The sequence below is a fragment of the Amyelois transitella genome, chromosome 23 (genome assembly GCF_032362555.1).
Source record: "Amyelois transitella isolate CPQ chromosome 23, ilAmyTran1.1, whole genome shotgun sequence".
Lineage (NCBI taxonomy): Eukaryota > Metazoa > Arthropoda > Insecta > Lepidoptera > Pyralidae > Amyelois > Amyelois transitella.
The window spans coordinates 5391024-5412397 of record NC_083526.1 but is presented as its reverse complement, the minus strand read 5'-3'; the positions used below and the strand labels follow the sequence as shown (position 1 = coordinate 5412397).

Sequence of the window (21374 nt, the reverse complement as noted above, 5' to 3'; positions counted from 1 at the left end):
TCTTCTTCATATCTGTTGAATATGATGAAAGTGTATGTTTTACAGGTACATACATAAAGTCACGTCTATATATCTTGGTCTTCTATATATCCACCCAAAGGTTGACTGGAAGAGATTGCTTAAGCGATAAGTCCGCCTTTGTACTATCTATATCTGCTTTGTGTTGTTTTGTATGTTTTCTCTTATGGTGCAATAAAGAGTTTTATCTATCTATCTTGTGAGGTAGACAGAGACAAGTCTTGAAGAGACTGAAAAGCCATGTTAGCTGTACCTATAGCAAATAGTGACAGGTCGCTAGCCCATCACCTACTAGAGCTATCCCAAGTTAATATAATAGGTAAGCATATTAAATATTAGAGGTCTTCTTCCTCCTGGCTTTAGTCCCGGTTGCATTCTCACCTCTCTAGAGAGGAGCCTAGGTCGTTCTTTGATCCTGGATTGGGTGAGTCAGGTTTTTACCTTTGCAGGAGAACCTAACTTGTATTGTATTGATCCATGTTTACACATCCAGTTGCTTGAATGTGCAGGTTTCCTCACGATGTTTTTCCTTACGGTAAGAGCATCAGTTGGTATTCAAACAAATGTACATATACCTATGTAACTTTGTAGACATTACATATACATGGCCGAGGTGAGATTTGAACCTGTGCCTTTCTGCGCATCACGCATTTTAATCGGCACCTTACGATTCGACCATCGACGCTCCATATTAAATATAAGATTAACCATAAAAAAAATGAATTTAATTTACCATTGGTAATTATTACAATCTATGATGATGATGGCATATTTCGACCCCCAACATTAGAATAGTTGAGTGAGAACTCTTACAATAACATAAGGTATTTAAAAAAAAAAACAGAATGAATCTTAAACTATAAGTACTTATTTATTAACATGTCTTACAGGAAATAAAACTATTATAAAGACCTTCAATAGATAGGTTTACTGGTAGTCTTCCCATCTATAAATGACTCTTCTTATATTTTTTAAAATTGGTATATTATGAAATTTATACAAAAATAAATGCATGTTATTGGCAAATTAAAAATTTTCAATCTTTTGTCAGAGTTTTAAAGTTTTGCTATATGCAATACAGGCCTCGAGATTATTGTTTTAGTAATAACTAGGTTTTCATATATAAATATATTTACTTGATAAATTTTCATGACAATAAGGGACTTTTAATACATTGGTCAAATACAACATCTTTATCATTTTACACAGACAATAACATTTTTAGAAATGTATTCTGGAATTATTTTTAGGTTTATTGCCCACCTCAAAACTGTCCTATATTACTTTCAGAGTATAATAAAAATACAGGTTTACGTTGTAAAAAGTGAACCTAGTATATACATAAATGTATGTTTTGACAGTCAATACCAACCAAAAATTATGATTACTCTAAATACTCAAAATCTATAGTGGATGCCCGAGTAATTTTATCTCGCTTCTAACTTCATCATACAAATCTTTATAATCATCATGTTCTTTAACGAGCACCATAATACATCCTCTCATCGTACCCATGGCTGCTCCGATGTCCTTACGACTTGGTGTGTAGCAATACGGTACGTCTTTCTCCTCACAGACTGCTGGTAGGTGGCACATTATTTCAATTGGTGATATGTCCCCAGCAAACACAACGATGCTGGAATGAAAATTAGAATCAATAAAAATATGAAAACTGATAAGAAACATTATCACCTTGCTAGGTTTGTCTCTGTCTACTACTTTGGGTTTACATATTACTATGATTATGGGGAAAAGACTAGGAACTTAAATACCGCCTACAGAGGTAACCTGAACTAATAGATTATGGTTATATACATATTCAGTTTCCATAAGAGTGAAGGTTTCAGAAATAGTCATACGCTAGTTGTAGACAGACATTTGAAACGTTTGACATTTTAACAACTTTGGTATTGCTTCTGAGATAAAAAAGGGCCATTGCGGCCCTTTTTTATCAAGGTTTGCAAATTAGGGTTTTTGACGAGCGAGTTTCATAACCTCAAACACGAAATGCTTACCCTTTCTCACCAAGTCGGAGTTGCTTCTGAACAATTTTAAGACCATTTCTTATATAATTTTTATGACTGCTAGACTTTTTGATGAGTTTGTAGATCTTTTTACTAAGTTTCTTGGGTGCCATCGGTTGGGCTATAACACTGCAGTGGTCGACTTTATCGTCATAACTCTGTGGTTCCGTTTTAATGGTAACATCCCCTGCGGCTTCTTCTTGTTCTACAGGTTCTTTTTTCACTTTACCCATAATGTCCGATAAAAACAATTCGTGTTAATATAAAATAAATACAAAGAACACGTGCCCGGCAAAAACATGCACCACAAGCAGCACGCACAACGCGGACAACACAAATGAATAAATGATTAACTTGACATTGATTGACGGTGCAGTGCCAGACGTCAAACACTTACCTAGTATAGCTCTGACAGAAAATTTGTTCAGAATTCTCATTACATCGCCACTAAAGGTTAGTAGGTAGATATCGCGGCTATAAATAAAAATTTAGGTCGGTATGTACGCTTGTTTTATAAAAAATAATTTTTCTTCGCAAAAAATTGAAATACCTTTGTCCTACTTACGTAGTAAGGAACGTTTCAAAGGTACTTGTTTGTTATTACACCGTTGCTATGGTGACGATAATTGTCAACAATTTGATTCGATTTGCTGCTCTTTTCAGAAATAATTCAATTATGTTCAAGTATTTGAATTAAATAGAACTTACAATATGGTACGTCAAAATCAGATAACTAACGTTTTGAAGTAAGCTATGTATTCACTATGTTTTCATCACAAAATTTAAAATTACAGGGTTTACTCAGTATTCTGAAGAAGCTTCGTTCAAATCCTGAGAAGGAATTGCGTTTGCTACTATTAGGCCTTGATAATGCTGGGAAAACAACCTTATTAAAGCAGCTTGCTTCAGAAGACGTAGACCATGTAACTCCTACTGCTGGATTTAATATAAAATCAGTGCTTTCCAGTGGATTCAAATTGAATGTGTGGGATATAGGAGGGCAGAGGAAGATCAGGCCTTATTGGAGGAATTATTTTGAAAATACTGATATACTTGTAAGTATATGCTTAACCACATTTGGCTGATTGGCTTAGTGATAGAACTGAGATTCAAATAGTGGCTTATAAGTATTTTTAAGACTGTTGGCTCTGTCTACCTACGTTTTGTATACTACGTATGTATGTAAGTATATGCTTAACCTAACGAATGTGTATGAAGCAAAAGCAGGGTAAGTGGTAAGATGTAGTTTGTCAGGCTTCTCTTACACCTCGGGAAATAGGCATAATTTTATGTACATACACACACATATGAGACAATCATGTCCAATACAATAACTTTTTATTGCATCATAATGAGTTAGAACAAATCTATGTAAATTTGCTTTGCAGCTAAATGCAACCTATCACAAGCAATTTCTTCTAAGTAACCTTAAAATTATGAATAAAACTTCACATAGACAATAGATTAGCATGTGGCGCTCAGTTAATTTTAGGTCTGTATCCTTTAAATAATTCTGAGAACCAATATATATAGTTTAACAGGTATCTTTGAACATAAAATACGTAGAAGGAACAACTACCTAAATGTTTCCGACACATTTAGTTACAAAACAAACAATTCATTTCAGATTTATGTAGTGGACTGCTCTGACCATCAACGTCTCGAGGAGACCAGTCAGGAGTTAGCCGAGCTGCTTCAAGACGATAAGTTGCGAGCAGTTCCTCTACTGGTATATGCCAACAAGCAGGATTTGGCTACAGGTACATACATACATATAGTCACGTCTATATCCCTTGCCGGGTAGACAGAGCCAACAGTCTTGAAAAACTGAAAGTCCACAATCACCTATTTAACTTAATGATAGAATTGAGATTGTATATCGTAAAAGGCGACCAAGGGATAAGTTTATAAACTTGGGATTCATCTTCTAGCCGATGGGCTAGCAACCTGTCACTATTTGAATCGTAATTCTATCATTAGCGGGTTGCTAGTAACTAAAAAAGAGTGAGAATTCTATTCAATGACGTGGTATCCTCATATCCTTTTGGTCAGGTCAAAAGTACCCGAAACCGCCAAGCTTGCATGAAGAGAGTTATGAACGTGGATGAAGCGAAGGAAGTATGCAGAGATCGTGGCAAGTGGAATGAGGTAGTCTCTGCCCACCCCTCCGGGAAAGAGGCGTGATTTTATGTATGTATGTAGTATGTATGTATGTATGTATGTATCCTCATATTCCAGCATTACCTGCCAGCGATGTAGCTCAGCATCTCGGTCTACATTTGATCAGGGATCGCACTTGGCAGATCCAGGCCTGTGTGGCTACGGACGGCACCGGAGTTAAGGTTATATTTTTATTTATTTATTTATTTATAGTTGGACTATGTGGTTCCCGGCACTTCAGAATAGGACCACTCTTTCGCATGGATGTCGTTAAAGGCGACTTAGGGAAAAGATAATAAATATGGAATTCTTCTTGTAGGCGATGGGGTAGCAAACTGTTACTATGTCAATATGTGTAATTAAAAAAAAAGATATGTTTCTAGTGAAATGACACACATTGGTATGAGTTCCAACAGGTTCTAACTAATGCACTTACAGCTAGGAAAATCATTGTACATACATACATATGGTCACGTCTATATCCCTTGCGGGGTAGACAGAGCCAAAAGTCTTGAAAAGACTGAATGGCCACGTTCAGCTATTTGGCTTAACGATAGAATTGAGATTCAAATAGTGACAGGTTGCTAGCCCATCGCCTAAAAAGAATCCCAAGTTTGTAAGCCTATCCCTTAGTTGCCTTTTACGACATCCCGACATCCATGGGAAAGAGATGGAGTGGTCTTATTCATTTTTGTATTGGTGCCAGGAACCACACTGAAAATCATTGTGATGGGAAAAAAATATGAGTTAGGTTTCTCTGCAAAAGTTGCAGAGGTCAGTAAGTTGTAGCTTCATGTAGCTAAATCGGACTTCCCAATCCAGAATAGATTCACCCAATTCAGGGTTCATGGTCGAAGACATGCCCCGGGCTCCTCGCCAGAGTGGTGAAGATGCAACCGGGACTAAAGCCAGGAGGAAGATTGAGACAATCAGTTATTTATTTTTCGAACAAGTATTTGTTTTTTTTTTCAGGAAGGCATGGAATGGGTGTGCAAGAATATACCGGTAAAGAAATAGTCATGTTAATATCACCTACATACTTAGAATATGTAAGTGGATATATGGAATGGTTAATTATCTAGTCACATATAATTTTACTACACTATAATATATATTCTAGTCAAAAATGGGTATAAAACAAATATAGGATTGGGTTCTTACTTCATATATTGTATTATTTTTATTGTAACAACGAGTTTTTGTACACGAAGGAGCTTTAATTAAATATTTATTTTACTGTAATGTAACATTTAAAATTTGTAAAGTACAATAGGCGTACTTAATGCTAATAGCATTTTCTAACAATTGGGTTAATATATCATTTTAATTATTAATCGGCTTTTAAAATTATTTATAATCTTGTATAACTTAAACGAAGTTCGCGATATTAAAAAAAAATATTATTATTAAAATAAAAAAAATCCGTCCAGTAGCAAGAGTTACTATAAATTTATTTTTAAATAAGTATTAAAAATAATACATATTAATAAATTTATTTACTATAATTTTAAATAAGTACTAGAATTAATACATGTTAATAAATTTATTTATGAATTATTTTTATTTATGTTAATGTTATGTACCGACGTTATGATTAGAATACAATGAAACCCATGTTCATCTTCCTAGTATCAGTATTATGATTAGAATATAAAGAGAGCTATGTTCATCTGTGTAATAGACATAAATCAAACTAATGGTTTTGTTTACCAAAAAATTTGTTATCTAACTATAAAATTATGGGTCAGACCTTTCGGTCGATTCAAAGAAAACCAAAATATCTGAATTAGATTCTTTATTTTAGAGTCACTACAAAGAACAGCATTGTAAGATGGTCACGTACACCATCCATATCTAACCAGTATATAAACTGGCACTCGCCCCCTCCATAGGCAGATTTTTTGTAACATCACTCACGTGAACATCTATATTCGGGTCTCTCTCGCTCTTTGTGCGTAACTGTGTAGTCTTAGTCCGTAGTGTCTTGTGTAAATAATAATTGTATCTTCAAATTAATTAAAGTAATTTAGTGAAGTACAAGAGTTTGATTCCTGGTCCTCTCCGAAGACAACAGCAGGGATATAACAAGCAAATTGGTGTCAGAAGTGGGACGGGTTGGATTTCGTTGGTATAAAAGACGAAAGTTGGCTTCAGCTATTTATCAACCCATCATAAACACAAGGAGAAACGCAGAAAGACGACATCTGGACCACGAGACGAGAGAGATCACCCGCAACACCTGAAACTGCCACAAAGTTACAAGTAATTGCAAAACCACCTGCAACATTTACAAACATAGCCTAAAACCACCTATTCTCCACTCTGACCACCACTCGATTCAGCGAGCTCCTGTCTCCGCCGCACCTGTAAGCCTGTACCTCGACGTCTCAGAACTGCAACGTGTGCATCGTGTGTGTGTGTGTGTAGTGAGAAAAAGTCAGATCAGTGCGCGAATCGGTGTTAGTTTACCATATGAAGCTGTTGCACATCATAACGTGAGTAGAAATCTCATTTTTCACTATCATATTTTTCTTTTAATTGTTCTATACGAGTATACATTATACAATGTCTGACAACGGGGAAAGCTCAGTGTTAACATCAGCAGAGTCCACTTGCATTCTAAAAATAGATACATTATTAAAGTTTATCAAAACGTATGATGGCAATAGGGACGATTTAAGTTCATGGATCGCAAATTGCGACCGAGCTTTTAACTTAGCGGAGGAAAATCAAAAAACTATTTTATTTGCTTTTGTACAGAATCAATTAACTGATAAAGCACAATCAACCTGTAGCAATTCGATTTTCGATGATTGGATTGATTTAAAAGAGTTCCTAAAATCCAGATTTGGTAATAAAAAACATCAAACTCATTTACTAATTGAATTACAATCGTGTAAACAACTGCAAAATGAAAGTGTTTCCCAGTATATTAATAGATTAGAAACCTGTTTAAAAAGACTATTAACATCTATCAAACAAACATGTATGAGTAATGAACTTCTCCCAGGACAAATTGAAAGCACTAATCAATTAGCCCTTCAGGTATTTTTACTCGGAATAAATGCACAGATTTCCCAAATGTTACGATCACGTGACCCTCAATCTCTAAATGATGCATTCAATATTGCTCTCGAAGAGGAGAAATTCAATGCCTTACAAAGTACAAAAAATAAATTTTGTTATACTTGTAAAAAATCTGGGCATACCAGTAATAATTGTAGAAGGAATTCATTTAATAACCATAAAAAGGTATTCCATATTGCTGATCGATCTAACTATTCTAATCAGGTAAAATTTTGCAGGTATTGTAAAAAGACAGGACATTTAATTGAGAATTGTTTCATACGTCCAAAAATACCTCAACATAATGTTTCACCTTCGTTTTCCCAAAATAACCATCAGAAACGTGGATTTTCTAAAAATAATACTTTTAACTTATCAAATCATCAACATCGTAGTGATAATAGTTCAAATAATAAAAAACCTATTAATTCTTTAAACTCGATTCCACTCGAGGAGAGTGCCGCTCCATCGAGTCTCAATCATGCTATTCAGGCACTATCAATTTAAATAATAGTAATGATAATATATTACACATTCCTGTGCAATGTAATGACATCTCTGATAAAATTTTAACGTTTTTAATTGATACCGGAGCTAGTGTCTCTTTATTACAATCGAAAAATTTAAAAATGGATATTCCTGTATATACCCATACAAAATTAAATCTGAAAGGTATCACAGAACCTGAAAAGGAGTGTCAAACTCTGGGTTATACATATGTAAACTTAAATCTAAATAATGTATATTTTAATCACAAGTTTCATATCATTCATGATGAGAAAAATATTTCTCTCGATTATGATGGAATTATAGGAAATGACTTTTTGATAAAATATAAAGCCAAAATAAATTTGGAAAATAAAGTTTTAAATCTTTTTAACGGCGAATTGATTTCTTTAAAATTATTAAATAAAAATGAGTCATTACAAAACGATATCCAAAATTCTCCTTATCTTTATAAACTCAAACCGAGATGCGAAACTCTCGTCAAGGCAAATGTTTTAAATCCTCAAATCAAAGAAGGATTGATAAGTAACATAAATATTTTAAATGGAGTATATCTCTCTAGCGCAATTACTAGCGTAGATGAGAATAATCAAGCGTTTGTTTCTATTTTAAATTCCCTTGAAAAGGAAGTAATTATTAAACAACTAGATGTTGTTTTAGAACCGTTAGGTTCATATTTAAAAGAGGACAACACAATAAGTGATTGTACCCAATGCAGTAGCAGTACTTCGAGTAACTGTGATCCTGTTCTAAATGATATTTTTACGATTCAAAGCAACGCTTCCAGATCAAATTTGCCAAATAAAGATCGCATCAATAAATTAATTGGAGAATTAAGAGTAAACCATTTAAATTCCGAGGAACGGAATTCTTTATTGAATATTTGTAAAAAATATAATTCTTTATTCTTTTTGGAAGGTGATACTTTAACAAGTACTAAAGTACTGAAACACAAAATTTCTACTACTAATGATCACCCAATTCAAAGTAAAACATATCGTTATCCTGAGGTTCATAAGGAGGAAGTAAATAATCAAATTGATAAGATGCTAAAACAAAATGTTATTAGACCGTCAGTAAGCCCTTGGTCTTCTCCATTATGGGTAGTACCTAAAAAACAAGATTCTTCGGGAAAAATTAAATGGCGTGTGGTGATTGATTACCGGAAACTAAACAACGTTACGGTAGGTGACGCATACCCGTTACCCAACATAAGCGAGATTCTAGATCAGTTAGGACATTCTAAATATTTTACAACCCTAGATCTAGCTAGTGGATTTCATCAAATTGAAATGAATCCTGATGATATTCCTAAAACAGCATTTTCCACACCTCGCGGATTATTTGAATATATCAGAATGCCTTTTGGATTAAAAAATGCGCCAGCCACTTTCCAGCGACTAATGAATAATGTACTTAGCGGTATTCAAGGTATTTATTGTTTTGTCTATTTGGATGATATCGTAATATATGCTAATTCAATTAAAGATCATGAGGAAAAACTAGAATCTGTTTTCCAAAAATTAAAGGAAAACAATCTCAAACTCCAACCAGACAAATGCGAGTTCATGAGAAAGGAAGTGTCTTATCTAGGTCATGTCATAACTAATGAAGGAGTTTTACCCGATCCTGAAAAAACTAAAGTAATAAGGAATTTCCCTATTCCTAAATGCCCTAAAGATATAAAATCTTTCTTAGGTCTGGTAGGTTATTACAGAAAATTTATAGAAAATTTCTCAAAATTAACAAAACCTTTAACGCAATGTTGGCGCTTGGGTCTTGAAATGAATGATTCCTTTGGTTCAAATGCCTGTGTAATTCCGTTTATTTCTTTTGATGACAATATTTTTGCGAAATGAGGTTATGGCGAGCACAAGATCTAGCGTGATTTTTTTGTGAATTAAGGAAAAGGATATAAATGCAATAGACAACCGCCGCGTTGTCGTTCAGAAACTAATTTTACAAAGTTAAACATTGTCTATGAAATGGTGTAAAAATATTAAATTAATATTCTTTATTTATGTATATATGCTCCAACATGCCCCCGGCCTTGGAAGCTCGTGCTTTCAATGTGTTCTCTGCTACTCGAGCAAAGGACATATCTTGCTGTACGATCGTTTGACAATGCCCGTCGAAGTCCGTATGTCTGCCACTCTTGCAACGCCATCCTTTCCTGGGAAGATGTCGATGATTCGTCCAAGATGCCACTTCAAAGGCGGCAAATTATCATCCTTGATAACGACGAGCATTCCGGGCTTCAACGGAGTATCATCCTTTGTTCTCTTGGTCCTTGCTTGTAGTTCAGAAACATATTCTTTAGCCCATCTGGACCAGAAATGCTGGCGAATCTGTTCCACACGTTGATAGCGAGTAAGACGATTCGTCGAAATTTCAGTCACGTCTTCACAAGCAGGCGCAGTAAGTGGACGGCCAAGCAAAAAGTGAGCTGGGCTCAAAGGAGTGAAGTCTTGCGGATCTGTGGACATAGGACTAAGGGGACGGGAATTCAAAACGGCTTCAATCTGAACCAAAACCGTGCTAAACTCCTCAAAGGTTAAGTGTGCATTTCCTACGACACGTCGTAAATGATACTTACAGGATTTCACTCCAGCCTCCCACAAACCACCAAAATTAGGAGAATATGGAGGAAGAAAAGTAAACCTGATATTTTGACTTATTGCGTAATCTATTATCTCCGATGAGCAATTATTTATAAACTTTTTAAATTCATTCATAAGCCCAACAAAATTTCTACCGTTGTCGGAGAATATTTCTAAAGGTTTGCCACGTCTGGATATAAATCTTTTTAATGCAAGTAAATACCCTTCAGTGGACAAGTCACTGACTAGCTCCAAGTGAATGGCACGAGTCACGAAACAAATAAAAATACAAATATAACATTTTGTAGTCCTCGAACCTTTACCCCTACGATTTAGCATGAGCATTGGCCCGGCGTAATCGACACCACAACGCATAAAAGGAAAAGTAGCGTCCAAACGTTCCATTGGTAAATTCCCCATTAAAGGAGTTGGAGTTTTTCCCCTTAACCGCTTGCAAACAATACAATTATGTACCACTTTCCTAGCAAGATTCCTACCACTAATAGGCCACCAGGTCTCTCGCAAATTGTATAAAAGCGCTTGTGGAGCTGCATGTAACAAACGGGTGTGCTCATACCGAAATAGCAAAGTAGCAAAAGGATGGCTACCAGATATGAGTATTGGATGTTTTTTATCCAACGAGAAAATTTGTGAATTGGAAATACGACCACCTACACGTATTAATTTATTGTGATCAATAAATAAACTTAGCTTTGCTAAATTGTGTTTATGTCCTAAACAATTATTTTTAGTAAGCGACATGTATTCAACTGGAAAAGATTCCAATTGAGACAGCCTAGCTAAAGTTATATCAGACTCTCTCAATTCATCGACACATAGGACGCCTGATCGCGGGTTATTAGTATTGCGTGAATTATAAATAAACCGATTTACGTATGCGACAGCGCGTCTCATGCGATTAAATTGAGAAAATCTATAGAAGGGAAACAAGGAAGACTCGGAAACTTTATCAGGCACAGCAGAAAGCGTCACGCCCGATTTTAACTCTGGTAACTCATCAGGCAAACCATTTATAAATGAAGGCACCAGATCGCATCTAAAATCGGGCTGGCGAAGATAGGCCGGGCCCTCCCACCATAACGTAGAAGTTGAGAGATCTTCTAGCGACATACCGCGGGACACTAAATCAGCTGGATTATTTTTTCCACTTACATGACGCCAAGGAAGTTCCCTCGTCAACTCATGTATTTCTGATGTCCTATTTTGTACAAAAGTTTTTTGTAAGTTAGGTGGCATGTGTAACCAGCCTAGTACAATTGTTGAGTCAGTCCAAAACATAATATTTTTAAATTGTAAATGAAGTGCCTTATTCACTTTGTCGTATAGCCTTGCACCTAATAAAGCTCCGCATAATTCTAGCCGCGGAATACTAACGGGCTTCAAAGGAGCAACCTTGCTTTTTGAGCACAACAGTCTCACCAATGAATTATTGTCACTGCTGACTGAGCGTACGTAAATACAAGCGCCGTACGCTACTTGCGATGCATCGGTAAAAATGTGTAACTCCGAATGTGTAGCAGTAGTGTTAATAACATGACGAGGCACACGAATGGTGTTAAGTTCCGATAGGGCGTTCGCAAACTTAGTCCATGTAAGTAGAACATCGCTTGGCACCACATCGTCCCAACCTAATTGCAATAACCAAAGTCGCTGTAATAATATTTTCACTATTATTATAATTGGACTAACTAAACCAAGGGGGTCAAAAATTTGAGATATGTGTGATAAAATACTACGTTTTGTTATCTTGTTAGTGTCACTCTTAAATTGCGTATTAAAATAAAATTCATCACTAGTGTTGTACCATCCTAAACCCAAAGTCTTGCACTGAACAGTATCACCTAATGTTAACTCCTTACCTGCGCTGAACGGACCTGATGACTGATCACATTGAAAGTTAAATGTCCATTTTCTCAATGGAAAACAACCGGACTGTAAACACTTTGAAGTCTTGTTACAAAATGATAATAATTCATGTTTATCATCCCAACCTGTGATCATATCATCAACGTAAAAGTCCTCAGAGATGATTCTCTTTACATCAGGGTCAGTACACTCAAGTGCCAGCTGTTTGAGGCATCTAACAGCAAGATAGGGTGACGCTGCCATGCCGTAGGTCACGGTGTTGAGCTGGTACATACTTAAAGGCTCAGAAGGATTATCCCGCCAGACAATCAGTTGCATGTCGCGTTGTGACTCATGTAATAGGCACTGCCTGTACATTTTTTGTATGTCTGCACACGCAGTAAACCTATATCGTCTAAACCGCAATAAAATATCAAATAGTTCACTTTGTAGTGGCGGCCCGACAAGCTGAATGTCATTTAAGGATACTCCATTACTAGTAGCAGCACTTCCGTCAAAGACTACTCTCAATCGGGTTGAAGAGCTATGCTCCCGATATACACCATGGTGTGGTAAAAAATAATGTGGTGTTCCATATGAACTTACCTTTTTCATATGACCCAAATCAAGGTATTCATGTATGAAATCAGTGTATAATTTTTTATAAGTAATATTACGTTCGAGGCGTCTTTCTAAAACTAAAAAACGAATTTTAGCCTGAGTGTACGACTCGCCAAGGCTAGCTGGTGACTTCTGAAGCGGCAGATGTACGCAGAACCTTCCATCACTTGTGCGCGTTGTAGTGTTAATAAAATGTTCTTCGCAAGCACGCTCGTCGTCCGTGTGTGTGAGACTAGCCTTAGGCAGTTCCTCTAGTTCCCAAAACTGCCGTAATTGTGTTTCAATAGCGTGCGAAAAATTACATTGGAAAGACCTATCAATATTGTGCGTATTACTGTGTATAGGCCCTGAAATTATCCAACCTAATTTTGTGTTTTGTAAAACTGGGCCATTTGGTAACCTTATTTTACCTTCGCATAATAAATCCCAAAATATTTCTGCGCCAATCAAAATGTCAATATTGTGGGACTCGTAAAATAATGGATCGGCTAGCTGTATATGTTCAGGGATGAATAGTTCGTTTTGATCATATGCAACCGCCGGCAATGTACATGAAATGTAAGGCAACACAAAACATTTTAACCCTTAATTTGGCAGAATTTTTTTTTTTACATAAACCGATTTTTTTTATTGAAATCGGGTTTAAGACGTTTTAAGGCATTACAAAAAAATACGAAAAAATATCTTTACGTTTCAGTTTTCCTGAAAACTCATGTATAACACAGCATACATTGCCAAGTGAATAGAAAACCAAGGGATCAAAGTCGTGTATGCTGGGATATACATTGCCAAGTGCAGTGACTAATGAAATACCGACGGAAGTGAGTCCTAAAACTTATGAAATTTCGACGGGAGTTTATCCAGGAGCAGGAATAGCAAAAAAAATACAAAAGATAATAATAGTATAAACGTTTATTGAACTGAAATGACTAAATTACGCCTTTACATGGTAATCTAATTGACAGTTTCTGGGATTCTTCGAGTAAAAATTTGTTTGCTCTACGATATCTGTTAGAATGTCTGGCGAAAAAAATTTATAAAAATAATCCAACGCTGATATATCCGGAACATCTGTATAATTGGAGTCTTCTTCTATAATAGCTCTGTGTCGAAAAACGGCTTTTTTCCACTGATAGTTCAAAGTAAATTTTTTCATTAGTCTCGGTCTTTTCCGGACAGGAACGGTGGGCTGACGACGTCGGGATCTGGTTTTTGGATTTGGTGGATTTACTGGAGTAAGAGGAGTTGTTGGGAGTGACGGAATATCACTCAGCACCGGTACTTTATTGCAATTTGGTTCTAAAGACGGACTTGAATATACTGTTTGAAAAATGGGCGTAAGTGGAACATTGTCGCTGTTGTAATGTTCGTCATCATCTAGAATGTTTAGTCTTTCTAAGGAAGAATGAATAGAAGGTGCTGGAGAAGAAAATGAAGAAAGCGGGGTGCGTACACGAAATTCCTCTTCGACATCTGAGCGCTCGCTATCGTCAGAGGGTGCATTTTCAGCAGGCACAAGAGCTAATATTCTACCACCTCGAGTTAGTAGCGTTTGCTGGCAATAAAAGAAACAAAAAAACATGCTTCAACCAAAAATAAAAAGCAATCCCAAATCATAAATACATGCGGTATCTTGCAAATTACAAATAAAGCATTTCATTACAAACTTGGCAATGTATGCTGTGTCATACAGACAAAACGAAGGGTCTTTCATTACGAATTTGGCAATGTATGCCACAGCATACATCAGTTTACCGACCAAAATAAACTCAAAACACAAAGTCACCATACACAAAAACATATCAAATCCATTCGATTATACTGTTATGCATAAAATATAGTTCATAAAAACACCACAAACCATGTCAAACCAAGTTAAAATAATATAAATACCTTAGTCAACACAGATGAGCTACGCCGGTCCGCCATTTTCGAGACCGAATGTCAAAATAAGTGTTATCAGAGACGTGTTTTATTTTTCCTTATAAAAATAATTAGTATTGCAATGAATTAAAATGATTTGTGACACAGACATTTTTATTATACCTACTATGTCAAATATTTTTACAAAGTTAATGTATGCCAGTACATACACTGCCAATTTAAGGGTTAAACTCGTAGAATAGGCACCGGTGCGCGATCTTATTTTAACATCACAGATCTGTGTTGAGTTTGTAACCGAGTTACCTATTCCTCGTATTTCACAAGTGGACTGTATTAAAGTAACATTAAGTTTTGTACATAAATCCTTAGACAAAAAACAAAGTTGACTTCCTGAATCGAGAAGACAGCGTGCAATATGATAATTATTGTGATTATCCGCTATTTCAATCATAGCAGTCGATAATAAAACAGAATTTATACTTTTAACTGATTGATTATTGAACGTATAGCGAGTGTTATCTATGTGCGGCTTGTTTACCTGTGCCGTGCTAGACCGATGCATGGGGACGTCGACCGCGGGGACCGCGGGGGTCGCGGGCGCGGTCGGTACATCTCTCGGCTCACGATTATTGCAATTTGAATGAAGCGTCATTACTTGAGCGTCATTAGACGTGTCACTATGAATTAGCGTATTATGTTTTCTATTACATTTTCGACACGGACCAAACTTACATGTTTCTAACGTATGTCCAGAGCGTAAACAGTTCTCACACAACTTGTTGGTAGCTATAAAGTGTAGTTTAGTGTCTATATTAGCATCCAAAAACTTTGGACAGGAATACAGTGCATGATCATTGTAACACATTAAACATGGCTTCTTATAGGTAGTGCGACTTTGTTGTGACTTGGTGGAGACATTGCATTGAGCCTTATGTGTAGTTTGTTTTTTGGAATCAAGATTAATCTTACTATGAGAGGCTTGCAATGTTTCCAACATCTCAGCACGGTCCCTGAGAAAGGTGAGTAGATCATCCACCTTTAGTGATGATTTAGTTTCATTGTGTTTACGAATAGTACACTTATATTGCTCCCACTCGCGTTCAGTAGTTTCATCTAATTTAGAAGTGACTATGAATATGACCAGTGTATCCCAGTGCTCAGTGGGTTCACCAAGCATTTTTAAAGCTCTTAAATTCTTAAGTATTGTATCAATTAGGCGCCTGAGCATGTGGTACGACTCCTTAGTTAATTTCTGAATGGTAAATAAGGCCTTAACATGGTTGTGTATTAACATACTGCTATTATTGTATCTATTGAGAAGTAATTCCCATGCTATAGTATAATTGCTGGCTGAGAACTCCACAGAATCTATAACCAACTCCGCACTGCCCTTTAATGAGGATTTTAGGTAATGAAATTTTTGAATATCGCTAATTTCATTAGAATTATGAACTAAAGACATAAATGTATCTCGAAACTCGAGCCAATGCTCATATGAACCATCGAATGTAGGCATAGATATGACAGGTAATTTAATTGATTTTATTTTACTATGACACACACTGGAGCCATCAGAGACTTCGGCTCGGTTAAGTAAGTATTCAGCTCGTGACAAGGCACTATAATAGCTATCCTCAAATAAATCTCGTTGATTTAATTGGCAATCTAAATCAGAGTCTATCACTATCTTCTCAATCATTGTTTGAATATTATTAAATTCAGTAAGTAAGCTGGCTGCGCCTTGCATACGCAGTTTTAAATCAATGCATTTTTGACTATTTAATTGATCTCGAGTTATGCTATTAATAAAGGTTGTTAGTCTTGTGAGGCGACCTTTGATTATGCCTCTGCCTTTTACTAAATCAGTCAACTTCTCACTATCTTTGTCACAGAAGGCGGTAGGGGGCCTACTGTACGGAGACCTATCGCGAGATTTAGGCTTAGCTTCATCATTAACTAGGCTCATTTTGGTTGTTTGTGAAAGGACTTACGGTTTGTGAATATTCCTGTTCGTACTGTGGCGTCAGCCGATGCTAGCAACGGCACAAAGCTGACTATAGCGATGCACAAGAACTGAAATATGAACAAAGCACGGTATTAGCACAGATTGAACTCACAGGGACGAGGTTAGGAAGGATGGCTGGCCGTACCGAATGTATGCAGCAGTTCCTCCGACGTCTTAACCTCGCTGGTTCTATGTCTTCATGCGGCGACGAAGGTCCACAACATATGTTGGCGCTTGGGTCTTGAAATGAATGATTCCTTTGGTTCAAATGCCTGTGTAATTCCGTTTATTTCTTTTGATGACAATATTTTTGCGAAATGAGGTTATGGCGAGCACAAGATCTAGCGTGATTTTTTTGTGAATTAAGGAAAAGGATATAAATGCAATAGACAACCGCCGCGTTGTCGTTCAGAAACTAATTTTACAAAGTTAAACATTGTCTATGAAATGGTGTAAAAATATTAAATTAATATTCTTTATTTATGTATATATGCTCCAACACGCAATTATTGAAGAAAGACATTGAATTTAAATGGACTGAATCGCAACAATTGGCATTTGATAATCTTCGAAATATATTAATTTCTCCAAAGATTCTTCAGTATCCAGACTTTACAAAAGAATTTATATTAACTACAGACGCCAGTAATTTTGCAATAGGTGCCATCCTCAGCCAAGGTAAAATAGGCGAGGATCTACCAATTGCCTATGCATCTAGAACATTAAATAAAACGGAAGGGAATTATAATACGACAGAAAAAGAATTATTAGCAATTAAATGGGGAATTCAGCATTTTCGACCTTATTTATACGGTCGTCATTTTAAAATAGTTACAGATCACCGACCACTTACCTGGTTGTTCAATGTTAAAGACCCTGGTAGCAAATTAGTTAGATGGCGTTTACAGCTTGAAGAATTTGATTATGAAGTTATTCATAAACCAGGAAGAGTAAATTCAAATGTAGATTGTTTGTCGCGTATATCAATTAATACTTTAACATCAGGTAGTAGTTCAGAAACATATAGTGATTTGCAAACATTTTTTGATAACCGTGAAGAATTCGAAATTAGAGACTTTGAGGAGATTGATGAATTATTATTTCATGATAAACATGACAATGTCGCTTATATTACAAATATATCTTTGGATGAAGAAAATAAATTCGGTATTGAGGCCTTTAATAAGAGTAATAATATAGAAGAACTGCTAGAAATTGAGAAACAAATGTATCAAATATTGGAATCTGATTTCAAAGGGAAACAAAAAATTTACCACTGCATCGCAAAACAAAATTATTATGATAAACTCACCCTTAAAGATTTATTTTATACAATGCGAAATTTACGCAATCATTTATTAAAAAATAACATTAAATCAATATACTTACCCGATTTTCAAGATGCCTATAGCTCTTTACACCCAGATAGAATTAAACAAATCTTATTCTATATCTTCCGTGGCCTATCTATGAAAATAAGGATCTGTCATAATAAAATAATAACTCCTGATATTTCTTTAATTCCAACTATACTAAAAGAAAACCATGACAATACTACATCAGGTCATAATGGCATAATAAAAATGTATTTTCGCATCAAATCTAAATATGTATGGCCTAATATGAAAAAAGACATAATAGAGTATGTAAATAATTGTAAGTCGTGTCAATTAAATAAGACTGTTCGGAAAAAAACTAAAACGCCTATGGTAATAACAACTACATCAACAACTTCTTTCGAGAGAGTAGCAATGGATATTGTAGGACCGTTACCAGTAACTGAAAATGGAAATAAATTTATACTCACTTTACAGGATGATTTAACCAAGTTTTCGCAAGCTTTTCCAATTTCCAATCACGAAGCTTATACAGTAGCTGAGAAATTTATCCTTTTTATTTCATACTTTGGTGTTCCAAAATCTATTTTAAGTGATCAAGGTAGTGAGTTCATGTCTTCAGTAATGAAAGAATTAACTAAATTATTCAGAGTCAAAAAATTAAACTCTACCGCATATCACCCTCAAACTAATGGTGCATTAGAAAGAAGCCATTCAACTCTTAAAGATTACTTTAAGCAATATGTATCCGAAGATCAAGATGATTGGGATAAATACATACCTTTAGCTATGTTTTGTTACAATACCAGTGTTCATTCAAGTAGCAACTATACACCTTATGAGTTAGTTTATGGACAAAAGCCTTTGTTACCATCTTCAATAGTATCAAACGATAATGAATCCAATTATGATAATTATATAAAAAACCTAAAATTGAAATTAAGTAAAATTCAATCTATTGCAAGACAAAACCTAATAAAGAGTAAAGAAATTTCAAAAATTAAATATGACAATAAAATAAAAGTACCTAAATATGAAATTGGTGATTATATTTTATTAACTAAAATAGGTAATAATAAACTCGGATCAAAATGGAAAGGTCCTTATGAGATCATATCAATTGATAATGTCAATTTAACCATAAAATCAGAAAATGGAAAACATGAGAAAGTCCATATAAATCGTACTAAACCTGCTCCTAAAAATATGATAAGGAAATCAAGACCTAATCTACCTGTTACAGGTTATGGGCTGCGATCGCGATATCGACCTGCCTAGAATTGACAAACATCAATAATGGATCTGGACTTTATTTCGACCGGATCGGAACATTAAAAATTCATGTTGACAACTGGAAATTAGTAACATTTAAGGACATTGGTAATATTCCTAAAGCAATTCGTATAATTGAATCTAGGTGTAAATACACAAGCGTACATTGTAATGAAGTAGAAGAAATAAGCTCTAGTATAAAATGTTTAAAAAGAATGAATATGGCTGAGAAAAATTTAAATAAAGCAATCTCATTATACGAATCACTTGCACATTTAACAAGTACCGGTCGCCAAAGACGTGGATGGTTCGACGGCCTGGGTTCTTTTAAAAACCGTATTCGGTACTCTGGATAATGACGATGCAGTATATTATGATAACGTCATAAACAATATATTAACAGACGAAAAGGAAATTTATTCCATTATGAAGAATCAAATTCAAGTTACCCAATCCGCAATTCAAAATTTTAACTTAACAATGAGGAAATTGACTGAAAATGAAAAGGCCCTTGATAAAAATTTTGTCGCTTTAAAAGATTTTATTGACAACATTAATTCTAATATATCTGTATTGGATGTTCGCACTATTTTAAATACTCATTTTAGCATTTTGAATACTATGACTGACGATTTAATATCTGAGATTAATTTAATTGTCAATTCAATACTCTTTGCCAAACAAAATGTTTTACACCCCAGCGTAATTAATCCAAAGGAAATATACAGTGAACTTAATAGTAATATTAAGTTACTAAAGAATCAAAAGGAGTTTCCTACCCCCCTAACATTGGAAAACATTCATATGCTTATAGATATTTCTACGCTAGACGTATTTTACATCAATTTTAAATTAATTTTTATTCTAAATCTACCTCTGGTCAAACCCCAAGAATATGAAATTTATCATGTATTTCCTTTACCAATTCCATATAGTCATCAAGACTCCACTTTCGCTCTTATCCAACCTACGAAACGATACTTCGGAATGACTACTAATAGACATTCCTATGTCCAATTTAATCATCTAGAATTCTGCAAAAAGCTTTCCAAGGAGCACTATATCTGTAATGATGTCAATGAATACTCTTCAATGTCGAATCCTTCGTGCGAATCTTTATTGATTACTAGAATATTAAAAGATATTCCCAAGGAATGCGTGACAAAATTCCTTTACGGAAACATAGAAATCTGGCAAAAGTTAACTAATAATAGATGGATATACATATATTCTAAACCAACTAAAATGACAGTGGATTGTTCAGATAGTGACATTACTGAATACCAATTAAAAGGAACTGGAATAATTACCCTCGATAAAAATTGTAAAGGATACGCTAATCTTATTCAAATAACGGCAACAAGCGAAATAATAACTAATTATACATCACCAAAAATCGACATAAGCTTGATACAGGATGATTGTTGTAATAATGAAAGGTTAAATAAAACAAAACATTTATTTACGCCATTCCATGTTAATAACGTTCAATTAGATGATTTAAATTTAGCCTCTGTAAAATTGCATTCTATCGAGGAAAAAATTCAAAAGCGTGAACAAGATATTAATAAAACCTATGCTATAAAAAATTTCCATATACCATATTTGGTATACTTCATTCTAGGATTAATATTTATTTACCTTTCTTATAAACTCTGTTTAAAATATAAAAAGGTTAGTAGGTCTTATGATGATGATGATGATGATCATAATCACAGAAACAACAGTTGTTGTATAAGAATTTTCAATCAGTGTTATACAACGAAAAATCGTTCAGTACAGCCATCCATATGTTTAGATGACTTGCGTAGAATAGATGAAGAAGGTACCAGTGATTTACCAGTACCTACTGCTCGTACACCATTGAGATCACCTCGAGTCAGAAGTAATAGTACTGAGTTGAAATATAAATATAATTTAAACAACTGATAGTGAAATGATGAGATTGCTTGCTCAGAACAAATGTAAGGTCAACCGGGGTAATTGCGTCATATTTCCCGATCACTTGAAGTTA

The 21374-nt window shown here is 35.0% G+C and overlaps 5 protein-coding genes across 5 annotated transcripts; 1 reads left to right on the top strand and 4 right to left on the bottom strand.

The window, feature by feature from the left end:
- Window positions 1–864: 864 nt before the first annotated feature.
- LOC106130677 (H/ACA ribonucleoprotein complex subunit 2-like protein) lies at window positions 865–2377 on the bottom strand. The gene is made up of 2 exons (XM_013329575.2): window positions 2034–2377; window positions 865–1654 (listed from the first exon to the last, which is right to left on the bottom strand). Exons 1-2 carry the CDS (start codon window positions 2273–2275, stop codon window positions 1423–1425), a joined length of 474 nt encoding a protein of 157 aa, XP_013185029.1. The 5' UTR covers window positions 2276–2377; the 3' UTR covers window positions 865–1422.
- Window positions 2378–2627: 250 nt separating this feature from the next.
- Window positions 2628–6407, top strand: LOC106130676 (ADP-ribosylation factor-like protein 3). The gene is made up of 5 exons (XM_013329574.2): window positions 2628–2756; window positions 2837–3097; window positions 3670–3802; window positions 4281–4384; window positions 5175–6407. The coding sequence occupies exons 1-5, from the start codon at window positions 2754–2756 to the stop codon at window positions 5217–5219; spliced, it is 546 nt and encodes a 181-aa protein (XP_013185028.1). The 5' UTR covers window positions 2628–2753; the 3' UTR covers window positions 5220–6407.
- A 3347-nt stretch (window positions 6408–9754) lies between these two features.
- LOC132903248 (uncharacterized) lies at window positions 9755–13520 on the bottom strand. Its single transcript, XM_060950929.1, has one exon. It carries the CDS (start codon window positions 12854–12856, stop codon window positions 9857–9859), a length of 3000 nt encoding a protein of 999 aa, XP_060806912.1. The 5' UTR covers window positions 12857–13520; the 3' UTR covers window positions 9755–9856.
- A 276-nt stretch (window positions 13521–13796) lies between these two features.
- Window positions 13797–14791, bottom strand: LOC132903249 (uncharacterized). The gene is made up of 2 exons (XM_060950930.1): window positions 14756–14791; window positions 13797–14417 (listed from the first exon to the last, which is right to left on the bottom strand). The coding sequence occupies exons 1-2, from the start codon at window positions 14789–14791 to the stop codon at window positions 13797–13799; spliced, it is 657 nt and encodes a 218-aa protein (XP_060806913.1).
- A 272-nt stretch (window positions 14792–15063) lies between these two features.
- On the bottom strand, window positions 15064–16712 carry LOC132903238 (uncharacterized). The gene is made up of 3 exons (XM_060950908.1): window positions 16605–16712; window positions 15479–16136; window positions 15064–15074 (listed from the first exon to the last, which is right to left on the bottom strand). The coding sequence occupies exons 1-3, from the start codon at window positions 16710–16712 to the stop codon at window positions 15064–15066; spliced, it is 777 nt and encodes a 258-aa protein (XP_060806891.1).
- Window positions 16713–21374: the final 4662 nt, after the last annotated feature.